The sequence below is a fragment of the Melanerpes formicivorus genome, unplaced genomic scaffold (assembly GCF_026170545.1).
Source record: "Melanerpes formicivorus ecotype bairdi unplaced genomic scaffold, bMelFor1.0.p_v2 SCAF_6, whole genome shotgun sequence".
NCBI classification, from domain to species: Eukaryota; Metazoa; Chordata; class Aves; order Piciformes; family Picidae; genus Melanerpes; species Melanerpes formicivorus.
The window spans coordinates 11,442,717-11,457,384 of NW_027142358.1; the positions used below are offsets into that span (position 1 = coordinate 11,442,717).

General features: G+C 37.6%; 1 protein-coding gene across 1 annotated transcript in view; it reads right to left on the reverse strand.

Moving 5' to 3' along the window:
- Positions 1-428: 428 nt before the first annotated feature.
- Positions 429-14,668, reverse strand: part of HECTD2 (HECT domain E3 ubiquitin protein ligase 2) — a 36,860-nt gene continuing 22,620 nt past the window's right edge. Inside the window, exons 12-21 of the mRNA XM_068139690.1 lie at positions 14,015-14,122; positions 12,510-12,642; positions 9,014-9,102; positions 7,720-7,878; positions 6,808-6,882; positions 5,739-5,826; positions 5,413-5,519; positions 4,156-4,271; positions 3,223-3,366; positions 429-1,729 (exon numbers count right to left, since the gene is read on the reverse strand). Coding sequence (XP_067995791.1) covers positions 1,609-1,729; positions 3,223-3,366; positions 4,156-4,271; positions 5,413-5,519; positions 5,739-5,826; positions 6,808-6,882; positions 7,720-7,878; positions 9,014-9,102; positions 12,510-12,642; positions 14,015-14,122 — 1,140 coding nt within the window. The 3' untranslated portion in view covers positions 429-1,608. The remainder of the gene's footprint in view (positions 1,730-3,222; positions 3,367-4,155; positions 4,272-5,412; positions 5,520-5,738; positions 5,827-6,807; positions 6,883-7,719; positions 7,879-9,013; positions 9,103-12,509; positions 12,643-14,014; positions 14,123-14,668) is intronic.

Genomic DNA, 14,668 nt, shown 5'->3' on the forward strand with positions numbered 1-14,668 from the left:
AGTTGGAGGTGTCCTTGCTCACTGCAGGGGCCTTGATCAAGATGACCTTTAAGAGGGTCTCTTCCAACCCGATGCTATATGCGAACCCACAACAGCTTTGAAACAATGGACTAGGCAGATTAATTTGCTCATTGTGTGTAAATCTGTTGGTTGTATGTAAATAATATAGAGGGAGAAATAAGAATAGTATTTCACTCTTATTGATAACAAGTAATTGAGTACAGACACTATGAGATATAGAAGCATTGGTGCCCCAGCAGAACTCTGTGGGGAAAGCTGACAAATTAGATGCCAAAGTGTTTTGAACAATCTGGGCCTCATTCAGCTGAAAGAAGTCTATAGAACACGCAGCAGCTGTTAAAAACTCCCAACTATTACTGCATACTTATAAATTCTTTACAACTAATGAATAGACCCCAGGCTTATAATTAGGTCTGCATTTTAGATACAGTTTATTTCCCAGCTCCTAACTGACTAACTCAGAGCAGGCATACCAGGAATCCTTTTCACGTAGTTTGTACAGTGAAACCCACAAAACGCTGTCTTGTAAGTGCTGGCCTTCAGGATAATGAAAGCTTCAACGTTCTGCTGAAATGCTATTCTATACACTTTTGTCACAAATTTCAACAAATAGTGGCAAATTTTGTCACAAAATTCAATGAAGTTGCAGGAAAAAATGGTAGCACGATATATGACGTCAGTTTTCCATATATTGGGGATTTAATGATTTTCCTGAAGTATTTCACTCTATGTGGAATTTATTTTAAATATCTAGTTTTGTTTACTATAATGCTATAGTAAACCTTGTTATTTTGCTGTCAAAGGATAAACATACCAGTTGCTTAATACATGTACCCCAAACTAGAATCTCCTCAGGCGGCAAAAAGACCCTTTTAAGACTCTTGCACTGTCAAGTGTAAAAGCTGCATATAGAACATTAAAACCTCTTATTCATAAAAAATAATTTTTCTAGCAATAAATGGCACTATCAAAACCCTATTTGTTCACAGGCAGTTATTTACATGCTGCTTAGACAGCCTGTTTCATTGAGAAAGAAACCCAGAATACTAAAACTGCAGACATTTTACAAAGACTAAAATTATCTATTTACCTTTGTGAAAAAATATGGCTACATGCTGTATGTTGGTTTCTTGGGGTCTTTTTGTGTGTGTGTGTGTGTGGGTTTAACTTTTTTTTCCTCTCCTTCTTCTATTAGTTAGGTTAATTGAAAACTTTCTGCCACTGGGAGCAGCTAATAAATAAATATTCCGTATACTACCTTCCAGTGGAATACCTGCGATGTAAAAAGAAATGTGATTAATGATAAAGTGCTATTAAGAAAAAACAGAGAAATGGTATCTTAGGGATTGTCATAGTTTGGTTTCCTTCAAATAGACTAGCTTTTTGTATGAAGAAAGCGACTTTGTGTGACATTGCAAGCAGGAAATGTATTGCCATCCAAGAAGAAACATACGCTTACTATTGGAAAAAAAAAAGCTAAGTTGGGTAGGACTGGCAGATGATCAAGAGACATAACAACAAAAAGCTTAAAGGCACAATTAGAAGAGTGAATGCTACATAAAAATGCTGGTTTTGAAGCATCTCGTTTTATTCTAGACCAAACCCCTCTGCATTTGAAATTCCAATTATCAATTTTTGCTTCAGCTCCTTCTTGCTCTTGTAAGGAGGGAGACAAAGTTGATTGAAGCAGGTATGAGCCACAGGTAACCTAAAATAAGTAAAAACATAAGCAATAAAACACATTAATAATAATAATACAATAGAACCATAGAATGTTAGGCATTGGAAGGGACCTCCAGGATGGAGTCCAACCCCTTTGCAAAGCAGGGCTATTTAGGGGCAGGTCACACAGGAACGCATCCAGGGTACATTCCATCCCTTTATCTAAGTCCTTGATGAAAATGTTTGATCAAGACTGGACCCAGCACTGACCTCTGGGGAACACCACTAGCTACAGGTCTCCAACTGGATACTGCACCATTGATCACAACCCTCGATCCTTTTCACCATCCACTTTTCCAGGCCTACACATCTGCAGTTAAATATTACAAAAACTCTGTAAAAGGAAAATTTATCCTAATACTGTTGGTCCAAGTTCCATTGAATCCAAGACATCCCTGTCATATGCACCTCAGGTGAATTTGTTTGCATGGAACTCCCTCCCTACTTAATTTGTTAAGTTGGAAACATCTCCTTCGAGGTTTTGGAGACTCCAGGTACACAGGGCTTCAAAGTAAGTTTTTTACTAAATACAAACTCTGGGTACCATATGAAGAAGGAACGTGGGTCCTGCAGAAGATACAGAAACATCTAGATGAACTGGTTACTACAAGCATACGGAACTCAAAGTTCAGCCTGGTAAAATGCATCCTTGCAAACATACATTTCAGTGCATTGAGCAAGCTAACTGAAACCCTGGCAAGACAAATTTTGGTCTTAGCCAAACCAACACTTTCAGTTGCAAGTTCCTTCTGAGAGCTGAGTTTGAGTACATATTGCAGATACCTCTTAGGATTGCCTGACTGAAACCCTGGAACTCTGCTCCTTACTAGAATGAATTAGTTTGATGAGAGCTGCTCTTCAGTAGCAGAAGCATTTGACTGCCATCAGTATGAGATGTCATTAACATCTTGCCTCATAGCCACAAACAATAAAAAGCTACAGGATCTTCTTGGCCTTTACATTCTCAAGTAACACATGAGACAGAACTGAGAATTCAGACTTGTCCTACAACTGATTACACTGGGGGAGAAAGACAAGCTCAACCTCACAAACTGAGCAAGCAAAGATCTGTTAATCAGACTGGAGTCATGTGCTTTGGAATATGAAAAGTTGAGACAGATTCAACAAATTTAGGAAAGTTCATGGTGATTCACAGTACATTTTCATTAGCTCAGCTGTCATGTTAGGAACAATGAAGCAAATGATCTATTTGACTTGAAAACATGTCAGGAATCATTATAAAGAATTCTTGGACTCAAATGTAAACATTGTCTGGAGATGGAATATTAGACGGCCACCTGCAAAGTTAATGCAATCAGTAAGTATAATAGTATTTTGATGATAAACTAACAGAGTCCATGCAGAGTCCATGCACATTAGTTTGGTCTTATTTAAAAAGATATTCAAGAGCAAGGAAAGCTCTCAGGAGCTTTTGTAATATATAACAAGAAAATGTTAAAAATCTGGAAAACTATTTACCAATTAGTAGATGTTTCACTCTTTGAAATCTTGAAATTCAAATCAGCCATTCCTCCCACAGGTACTCTATCACTTCCTGTAGCAAAATGTAGCAGCTTCTTCTGAAGGTCAAGAGAAAATCCAAGTACTACATCCCAAAAATATCTACATTGAGGGCAGAAGGAAAGCAAATGAATTAAAAAATGGTGCAATGTCATGCGAAGACAACGTGAGGATAGTGATACAACCACAAATACTACATGATGAATGTCACTTACCAGGAATTTAATTAACTTTACATGCAGGACATCAGCAGTATCCTAATAACCAAGATGAAATTAATTTCTAAGCACTACAAATTTTGGAATGATGCCTTGTCAAATGATGCCCAAATCCACTTTTCTATAAAAATATAAATGCCTTCTACTCCTTAATATGAATGTCCTTAGCATTAAATAGAACTGAAAGAGGGAAAAACAACCAAACCAAACAAAAAACCCCCCACAAAACAAAAAACAACCCCCAAACCCCAACAAAACAACAAAAAGCCCCCACACAGCCATCGCTGGAGGTGTTTAGGAGGAGACTTGATGGGGTGCTTGGTGCCATGGTTTAGTTGATTAGATGGAGTTGGATGATGCATTGGACACGATGATCTTGAAGGTGTCTTCCAACCTGGTTTATTCTATTCTAATTATGAGCCAGATTCCGCTAGGCAGGACTTGAAGCTCTTTATCTCCATTTCAATGTGACCATCACTTTTTAAAGGACTTCAGGAATACATGACGTCATTCAGGATCCATCTCTTTCTACTTGTAGATAATTTAATAGTGTCTTTGTTGTACTTGGAAATAGGGTTTTCAGGTAATGCTTGAGGATGTTATTCCTGACAGTCTACCGTTCTATGATGTTTTATAACACTTGGTATTTAGAAGGAAAACAAATTCAGTTTACCGTATAGTAAGATCACTTTTTTGGTAGCCCTCGTATTGGGTACTTCGCTGTAAAGCTGACATATCCAGTTCAGGACTGCCACAGACAAGAATTTCAACCTCTTCTGGACGAAGCAGCTGCCAGAAATTAAGGATAAAATACCCAATTACTGGATATAATCAAATACTGGATATAATATTTTAACATATTTCTTTTGTTCCCCACTCCTTTTTTGGTTTTCTACTTGTTATACTGACTTGCTTGTCATCTGATTAGATGACAAATGGAAGGAAGAAAATTAAGTTTGAATTCAGAGGGAGGGTCATGATCTTAAGTTTCATTACAACTTCCATCTTATTTACCCTGAAAAGTCTAAAGTAAGTTAATGAGTAGCAGTTCCTCACAGAACTTGAGACTTAATTGTGTACACTGCTGTGTAAAGCAAATAGACCCAGCAATAAAGTAAATAGTAAGATAAATATACACCTGCAGAACCTACTTATTTACTGCAACACTGTTAAATTGCACGAGAGTAAGTCATGGTCTTTTAATGGACTTTCATTCTCTTTCCAGAACCTTCCCTGCTGTTAGTCACATCTCACTTTGCTACAAATGTGTCATACTTAGCTAATTTCACAGAAATGAAGCAAATTGTAGTTGCCTCTTTTTGATCTTCTTACTGCACAGGAAATGGTGTAAATTGATTTGATGTCAGGAAGAAGTTCTTTACCATAAAGGGGGTGAGACACTGGAACAGGTTGCCCAAGGAGATTGTAGAAGCCCCATCCCTGGAGGTTTTTAAGGCCAGGCTGGATGGGGCTCTGGGCAATCTGATCTAGTGTGAGGTGTTCTTGCCCATGGCAGGGGGGTTGGAACTAAATGATCCTTGAGGTCCCTTCCAACCCTAGAAATTCTATTATTCTATGATAAACTATTAAATGGCATTCTAACAACCAAACAGGAATGAATACAGAAGAATGTTTAATCTCAGCCTCACTGAGTGTTCCTGCTACAAAAAGTAATAGAGAAGTCACTCACAGGAGAATCCTTGATATCATTCACATGACAGCTCATGCGTTCCTTGTGAATGCATCCTAATAAATCTCTGTCGTGGAGTTTTATTTATCTGTTTTCAATGTAACACTACAGAGAACACTGATTTACCTGCTCAATATCTTCTGCTTATGTTGGATTAACCAACTACCTTGTTTAATATAGATAAATCATTGCCACACATTTGAACCAGAAATGAAGAATTATGTTTCATTTTACTCTTACCAGTAACGCATATGAAGCGCAAACGCTGTGAAATCCGTAATAGAAAGCTGCAAATTGTTTGTAGATTGATTTGTTGAGAAGGAAATCAACGTAGAGCTGCACATACTCTAAAAGAAAATAACATTTCGTTATGTCATAATAATTTTAAATAATAATTTGTTGTGCTCTCTCAAATGGTACTGAATTGAGAAAATCATAATGGATTTCATTTTAGAGAGTATTAAATTGGTAGGCATACCAGAAAGGACTACAGTAATTTCATTTTCACACTTTATTAAAGAAAACCTAGGTTTATAAGAAGGAAAACAAGGACATATTAAATCTACCTTTCCTATTCTGATTTGTGACTGGAATTTTATCTCCATTTGGCTTTAAGTTGTATGATTTTATAACACCAAATTCTTCCTGAAAAACCTGGAGAAAAAGAGGAGTCAAGCTCAGTACTGGAAAATACATTTATATGCTCACAAATGACAAAAGTTGTTATTTTGTGTAGTTCCCCTGTCTCTCTCTTTCGCATATGCTGCAACTCTGAGGGTTGTGGTTTTTAAAGAAAGTTACGTATTACAGCTTTCATCAAACTGCTCAGAATTCAGTACTCAAAGTAGAATAAATTACCTTTTTACACAGTGGCATGCATGAAACTGATCCTCAGGCTCTGGAGCCACAGAGTTTTTCATACAAGAGAACAATTTAGAAGCATCAATTATGGTTAGGAAGGTTTTTTTCCACTGTAGCTCACATAGGAACACAAAAGTTATCTGCTTTACAAAAAATTCTCATATGTTCTGCTAAATAAGGGAATTCAAAGTTGAGGAAGAAGAAAGGCCAATACTGGTCCAATACATATCCATAAACCATCATAAAATTTTACTGACTAATGTGTGTTCTAAAACAATCAATATAAGAAAAAGGCTCCAAGTAGCAGTTAGACATACAGGTCAGGCAAAACTATCATAGCTTGAACAAGCTATTCATTGTTCAAGTGAGACTTCCTGGACAAAGCATATAAAATAATATAATACAATATAATCAGAGTAAGCATTGACTAGCATCTGGGTTAGACAGAAAAGGAATTGTTTTGCAGCAAGATCAATTCCACAAACCAGGTCACTGGGTGGAAAGTGATGGTGTCAGAGCTGGAAAAGCACCAGCAGCTGGCCATGCAACCCCAGCACTCAGTATTGAAATCCACCTACAATCCTAGGGGACTGACCCATAACAGAACTAGGTCAAGGCCCTAGGACTAGCCAGACTTGAAGCAACCTTTTATGTCCATGCACTTATATTCCAAACAAACAGCAATTGCACAGTACTAGGCCATGTCATTGCAAAAACATTGGTAAAATTTACTGTAGAAGCTTGGCAATCATTTACAATTTTGTATTTAATAACCTGAAAGGTTGAATAAAAATCCTCTTCAACATTGCCTTCATACGATAGAAGTTCACTTAGTCCATGGGCCAGTTCCTACAAGATGAGTAAAAACATTTTAGTAAATCTATGAAACTAAGTGATGGACATTGTAAAGATGTGCCAGAACGTCACTTCATACAGAAAGTAACTTGGAAAAAAAGCTGTATATTCAAAATGTGTGCATAAATTGGAACTCACTGTGCACATGTTTGTATATATTTATTTACTTTGGTTTCAGTATAAAATGCTATTTATTTTTGTTTTTCTGTTTACCCGGGAAAATCAGTCTGAATGCTCATAACAGATTTCAGCATTCTAACTCCAGGTAGATCAACAAAAAAAAAAGCCCAAATAAATCTGGTTTTCTGGAAAACAGAGAATTTCTGTTTTCAACAGAATGAGATTTTATCTGTGTGTTGAAAATAGTGCTGGTTTTAAATAGTTTACAATTTCAGCATGATATAACAGGCTTTAAATCAGTAGCTTAGCTGTGTATTCCTCACAGATGAAACTTGTATCCACCTGGAGGAAGAATTGAAATTATCCCTTTGTGCCAATTGGGATATGGAATATCCACTCAATACCGTGCTCTTTTGCCCAGTTCTTTACAAGGTTGTTCTTGAAATGAGTTCCGTTGTCTGACTCAGTCCTCTCTGGAGTTCCGTGTCTCCACAGGATCTGTCTCTCCAGACCAAGAATGGTGTTGCGTGCAGTTGCATGTGGAACTGGATAAGTTTCCAACCATCCAGTGTTTGCCTCTACCATAGTAAGCACGTATTGCTTACCAGAACGAGAATGTGAGAGTAATGTAGTCAATCTGCCAAGCTTCACCATACTTGTACTTGGACCATCTGTCACCATACCACAAGGGCTTAAAAAGGTAATACTTACAGGCATAATTTGAAACAGGTCATCTAATGTGACATCACAGATGCCTACAAGTGTGTTATGATCACATGGAACGATAGGAGGACTTAATAATTTCTTGTAACAGCAAGGTGGGAAACGAATATCCAAGGTGATGCTATTATACACAGCAAGTCCCATAAGCTGTACATGTCAAATGTTAAGGGCAAACCACATACATCCTCATGATAGTTAACATTTTAAGTGATTTGGAACAGATCTTTTAAGATTTTACTCAGTATACTCTAATATATGCTAAACAAACAGAAGGAATGGATATTACTGGGGGTTTTCTTGATTGACAATTTTAGATGCATTTTCAAATTGCAAATAAGTAGTAGTAAAAAATGAGTAAAAATGGCCAAATGTGGCACTTTGACAGGACTCTTAAGAATCTTCATCATACTATCACACACAGTATCACCAAGGTTGGAAGATACCTCAAAGATCACGAAGTCCACTTGATGATGCTTGTACTATTCTGTACAAGTATTTCTAGAATAAATTGTTCAAAAGCGTTGTTATGAAAAAAAGTTTTTAAAGAGAACTGCAGATATATTTTTAATCAAATAAGTCTAGACAACTGAATATATAAATTTTTCTTTTAAATGAATTTAAAAGCACAATGACAAATGTGCAGTGACACCACAGCTCATCAACTAGCACATTTAAACCTATCTCATGAAACAAATCTGAAGTTATACCAAAAATTGAAAGAATTGAGTTCATGATTCTGCTTCTCATTAGAACAGAACATTTCAGTTAGAAGAGACCGGCACCTGGTCCAACTGCAATCAGTAAACTGGGGGTGTCGTCACCTCATCTTAATGGAGTTATAAGCACATATTAGGACTGATCAATTGCTTGAGAGCTTCATAAATGAGCATGTGGCTTCCATTCAGTTAAAACAAAAGACAATAAAAAAGTCACACTGATAAACAGAAACTCAAATGAAATATTAATGCATGCAGGATCGTTTCTGTCTACTGAAACTTAAAGGTTTAATACACAAAAAGTGCAATTTATAAACAAAACAGTTGCATGTTTCATCTCAATTCTAGTATTTTCTGACTGTGAAATGTGCCATGTACCCACACACCACCATGTTCTTCCTATTTTTAGTTCACTTGCTTGAATGATGTACTTTTTAATCGATTTGAACTGCAGCACACTGGGCTGAGGCTCCCTCATCAGCTGCACGCACATCGCCTCACCTCGCTCCTACCAATTCACCTAGCCGCCGCTCGATTAGCGCCGCCTAGCGGACACAAAAGGATACGGCTCCAACCAACCGGAATTCAGAATAGTTATCGCACTTAAAGCTGCTGAACCAGTGGCAGTGCGAGTCCTTGTGGTAGGTGAACATGCCTGCAGAAGAGGAATGGTGACATTTACAAAGCCTGACCTTCAATAGCAAGTCATACAACCCTCTGTCTTTCTCACATAAACACCCTTAAGAGTGCTCCTTGGAGCAGCTGTATCTCCATACTTGTTCTCAGCCTCATCTTTCCACCTACAGCAAGAGGTGGGGACCACCAATGTCAGCACAAACCCAAAGAAGGCCCAAGCCCATAGTCTTTGAACCCAAGTGCTGAACAGTTCTAAGGACATCTTGTATGCAGTACCTCACCACATCTGTGTTTGAAGATGAATTTGGAGAAAAATGTTTAAGTGGAAAAAAATAATAATCAAAACTCCTTCAAATAAAAAAAAAATATTCAACCAATATCCCAAAGACATCTAGCTCTTATGAAGATTTATAGGTAAAATTCTGCTTTTCACCCTACTCTCCTGAACAATCTAACTTTATCTTTTGAACTTCAGCTCAAAAAAGGGCTCATCACAATAGGTTTAGCCAGTGCTTTTACCAGAAGCCTCAGAATAGATGTGTGTAAAGCAGAGAAGGTTTACATACTGAAAGATGGCAGTGTGGTTGGAATAAAAGTTTCAAATCCTTTTATTAACTGTCCACACAGAGATAAAGAAAGCATTGTAACACACATAGGAATGCAGACAACTGAGTTAGTTTGGGAGCTTTTTAATTTCAGGGATTAAATCTGCATGATCAGCTAATCTGCAAAGGGTAATAACAATATTTTCCTCTGTTTTTTTCCTTTCAAGCTTCTCACATACATTATTTGCAATCTAAACAAAGAAGAGTATAGTCCCTTTCCAAGGGAAAAGAGTATTTTTGAACTCCTCCCACACTTTGCTGATAGTCACATCAATGTAAAAATTTACACTTTAAAATGAGAAAGCATGTCAGAGGTAGGAAAACGAAAAAACTACTCTCAAATGTTTCCAAACTCATCATCCAAACTTGGCTGACAGCACAGTTCTACTAACAGAACTGTCAAATGTACAGAACACTTTCTCCAGAGTAAGTTGTTTCCTATTAAAGTTGCTACCACCAAATGTTATCTTTCCACACAGAGTCTTTTTAGAGGAAAAAGGGCTATAGGCAAATAGTGATCTCAGCTGACTCAAGAACATATTTATGACATAAAACTCTGCACCTCTACAAGGACTCCTATAAACAACAGAGGATCATATAATTAATGGACATAACACTTCCAGAGAGATAGAGACACCCTCTTGCATTCTGCCAATGACTATCAGCTGCATGTTGAAGAACATGGGAACACTTTAACGCTTTATAATATCAGTAACATATCCATGCGCAGTTGAGGAAAGATGACTCATTTGAGAAATACCAGAGAGTACAGAAAAAACCTCATCCAGATTCATCTACAGCAACAGAAAGAAAGTAGGTTGAACTGCTTCTTTATGAATACTCAATCATGCCTTCCTATCTCCTATTTAGAAAAAAAAAAAGGGGCAACAACAACAACAAAACCCAAACCCCATAAAAAACCCAACAAACCCCCCAACAAACAGTCAAACACAAAAAAAACCCAACTGCCTTTTTTTTGTCCCCCCCTTGAGCCTTAAAATATCTTTATGAGCTCACAGGTACTGCTAACAGCAGAAGCAGGCCATTTCATTCAGTCTCACATCTGCCTGTACTGTCTCTGCACCTGACTGCAGGACTTTTCTCTCCTGAGACCATCTCAGAATAATTTGAGAATATTCGGCACACAAACACTCCAAATACAATATGCGATGGCAAAGATTCAGGCAAGTGCTAACCTTTACCTATACTAATCACAGAAATAGTGCTAGAACTTGCAGATGCTATCAGTGCACGCGTTTGTGCAAATGGAAAACATTGATCCACAGCAGGAGAGAGTCAGCAGCTTGCCAGAACTCAGCACAGTAACAGTGTGCAACTGTATCTACTTAACTAGCAATATGAAGTTAGCTGAGAAGAGAAATGGAAACAACCCTTTCAAAGGCCTGATTCCATCTTACTCATAAAAGATTTAAATTATCCTTGTCCTGCTCCATAAAAGAGTTGGCCTTGTTCCAACTGCCCAGAGGTGAGTCAAGATCCTCTCTCTGGGTAGATGTAGTGGTTTGAGCCTTAACTGAAGAGCTCAGATGTCAGCAAACCGAGAATTCCTCCCCAACCCCCCTCTCCTTTTCCCTGATAAGAGAAAAGGGAGAGAAAGAAATAAAGGGGTAGGGGAAAAGATAAAGGGGTAAATTTACCAAAAGATAATCTGGAGTCAATTTGGAAGTAGAAGGAAATTTTGTAACAAAATATATATCTCTCTCTATATATATATCTATATATATATATATATATCTCAGTAACAGGAAGGGTTTACAAGGGTGAAGAATAAGGATAAATAGGAAAATATACAAAACCAAGCTTGGATGGGCTTGTATTTCCCTGGATGCATGTGGATTTCAGTACTTTAGAGAAATGTGGATGCAGTAGGGAAAGACCAGGCCTGGCCATGTGGAAGAATCAGGAGGCTAGCTGCAGCTGTTGGTCCTCTCAAACACACGAGGCACACCAGAGAGAGCAAATGGCTGTACTGTCTTCCTTTTCATAGGTGTGCTGGACAGGAAGGGGGAGTGGAATAGACCACAGTTGGCCCAGAGGACCCCTCCTCCTGTGAGGGGGAAACCAAGTCCCTCTCTGCTCACCTGGATCAAATTTCTTTTGTCCCCTGGGGAAGCAGGGCTCTTGCAGCCCTCCCCACAGGATGGGTATAACCCAGCACAGTAGAGATGAAACCTGTTACAACACTGATATATCAAAGTCTTGAATCCCCTTTCTTCATATTCAATATGCTCAGTAACACAGGGATACTAACAAACCATAAACATTGAGCCTCCAGTTTCACAGAATCACAGAACTGTCAGGTCCTTTACCAGCTTTCTTGTAGGCCCCCTTCAGACACTGGAAGGCCACAGTAAGGACTCAGAGTCTTCTCCAAACTGAACAACCCAACTCTCTCAGCCTGTCTTCATAGGGGAGGTGCTGGTGCTCCTATGAGGAGAGGTTGCTGAAAGAAGGTTTAGCATGACTAACATCTTAAAAAGCTGAATCCCGACTTCAATTCTAAACCTTGCCATTGATCAAATATTTTTTCACTCTCTAATTTTGCCATACGATTGGAGTAAAATCTTAGTTTTTCAGCAAATGCTTGAAACTCCTTGTCCAAAAGCTAAGATCTTCAAAGCTGTCCTACCCTTCCATCAAAACTTCTCCCCTATATACAATTCTGACTTGTCTGCTTTTGTTTTTACGTCAATTAGTATCTGGTCTGCCTAATACTGTATTACTGAAGAATTCTTATCATCACCATTTTCATGATTTAAAATGAACAGATTTTCACATTGTACTTAGTGAGGAGACTCACCATAATCTGGGTGGAAAATCTGTCGAATCAGAAGAAGAAACCATTCTTTTGTCAGGCCACCCATATCAAGACCAGCTTCCCCTACAAATGTGACTTTCAACTTCTTTTTCAGGTCTGCTCTCTTCCTTGCTAGCTATTGCAAAACAAATAGAGAAGAAAAAGGAAATCTAACATACTGCTACCTCTAGACATAAATAATACATTTCTCTACCTCTACTATTCTTGCTTTGTTTAAACTAGTAATTTGCATTGTCTCCTCCCACTAGGTCAAAACTACATTAAAACAATGAGTCTGTCTGGTACATTTTGGACCTATACAATTTCTTGCCCACACAGAAGACATTCTGCCAGAAAGAAATAATAGATTGAAAATAAAGAATTAGATACCTTTTGGAGATATTCAGAAATACAGAGGCAATTAAAACTTTCAGTATTTGCACACTGTTCTGATCAGCATGAGATACCTGCCAGCGAGTATCAGCTGTTCTGTAAAACTGTTGTAAGACAAGGTTAACAAGCTCTTTTCATTCCTTTGTCTTGAGACAGGATTTCATCCAGGTATGCAAAAGACTTGCAAAGAATTAGGCTACAGCCTTTCACAGTTACCAGTGATCATGCTGGTTGCGTCCCTATAGAATTTTTCCTGTAAATTACAAATTACAGGCCAGCTCCAGAGAAAATGTTTAAACCAATGTGCTAAAATAATTTCTATTTTGTTACCTGCCCAAGTAAATTCCAGCTGCTTGGATTTTATTTGACACAAACTATTTATTAGCTGAAGTGATTTCCCTTTGTAATTTTTAATTCAAGGGAAAAAAAAAAAGCTTAAACCTGTATTTTCCCAACATAAGTAATTCAAATTTGTTTGGTCTTGTTTTCACCATTTGGACTTCTTTTTCAAGACCATCAGGCTTCTTTCAGTGTTAAGAAAGGGTAGGGAACTTGAATTTATTAAATAATTTTAATTGGCAGGGTTCAGTGGACACTGAAGAATTGCCTATAATGGACACATCTGTTGCATTTCTAAAAATGCAAAAAAATATATTCAAGAGTGTGAGAAATTAGTTAAATTCAAGGTAAGAACTTAAGAAAAGAAACCCTAACATACTGCTATTGAAAGAAAAAAATTAAAACATTCCAGGAATTAGACCAGAATTCAGTGATTAGTCATTTACTATTCATGCTCCTAGCATGGAACCAAGTCCTACATAACCTGATAATTACACACTGTATTCTTAAGACAAAAATTGCAAACACAACTACAAACTATGCAGTATGCAAAGATGTATGTTTGCTAGGAGTTTAGCTAGAGTGCAGTACAGAGATGGAAAATAAAGTTCAGAATGTCTGACCCAATCTGTCCTGACTGTAATTCAGTTCTTTTGTGTAATACCCAAAAAAATCTCATCGGTGCAAAAAAAGACTTAAATATGACTTATCAAACTGAAATTGAAGTGCAAGAGGTATTCTGCAGCAACACACGATTTAATTACATCTTTTGTTACCTCATCAAGTGAGTCACTAACAAGGTGTGTCCTCCTTACTTTCACATTTAGGAACAACATATTCATGTCAGGTTTCTGTCTGCGAGAGACTTTATCCACAAGGCTTTGCTATTTAAATGAAAAAGAAACATCATACAAACAGTATCTTCATTTAAAGGACAAAGTGACACACTTGCTGAATGTAAAAAAGTCATTAGTATCTTGCATTAAAGACATTACACTAAAGCAATAGCTGCTTCTAATAGATGATGAGCAATTTCTTTTCTACTGCATATAGCATTTACACTATATTTGAACTTCTAGGGAAGTTTAACAAGAAGGCAGCAATTGTGTAGACACCTTCTGAACTCCCCAAACAGTTAAAAATAAACCCATAAGATTCTAGAGACTGGCTTGTGCTTTACTTATGTATTCACAAGACATATACAGCAAGACAGAAATGGTGGTGCTGTCACACTGAGCACCAAGGAAACCAATATCATCTAACACCTGAAGAAAATTACCACTGTAGGATGCAGACAATGCCTTTTTCAAAACCAGAAGAGGCCACTCAGAAGAAGTGCCTCTTCTGTTATTGGTGACCAGGCGGTTCATTGCGGTATTCCATGGCAACATATCTTCACAGTATAAGAGAGGAAACAGTCCAAAATTCTC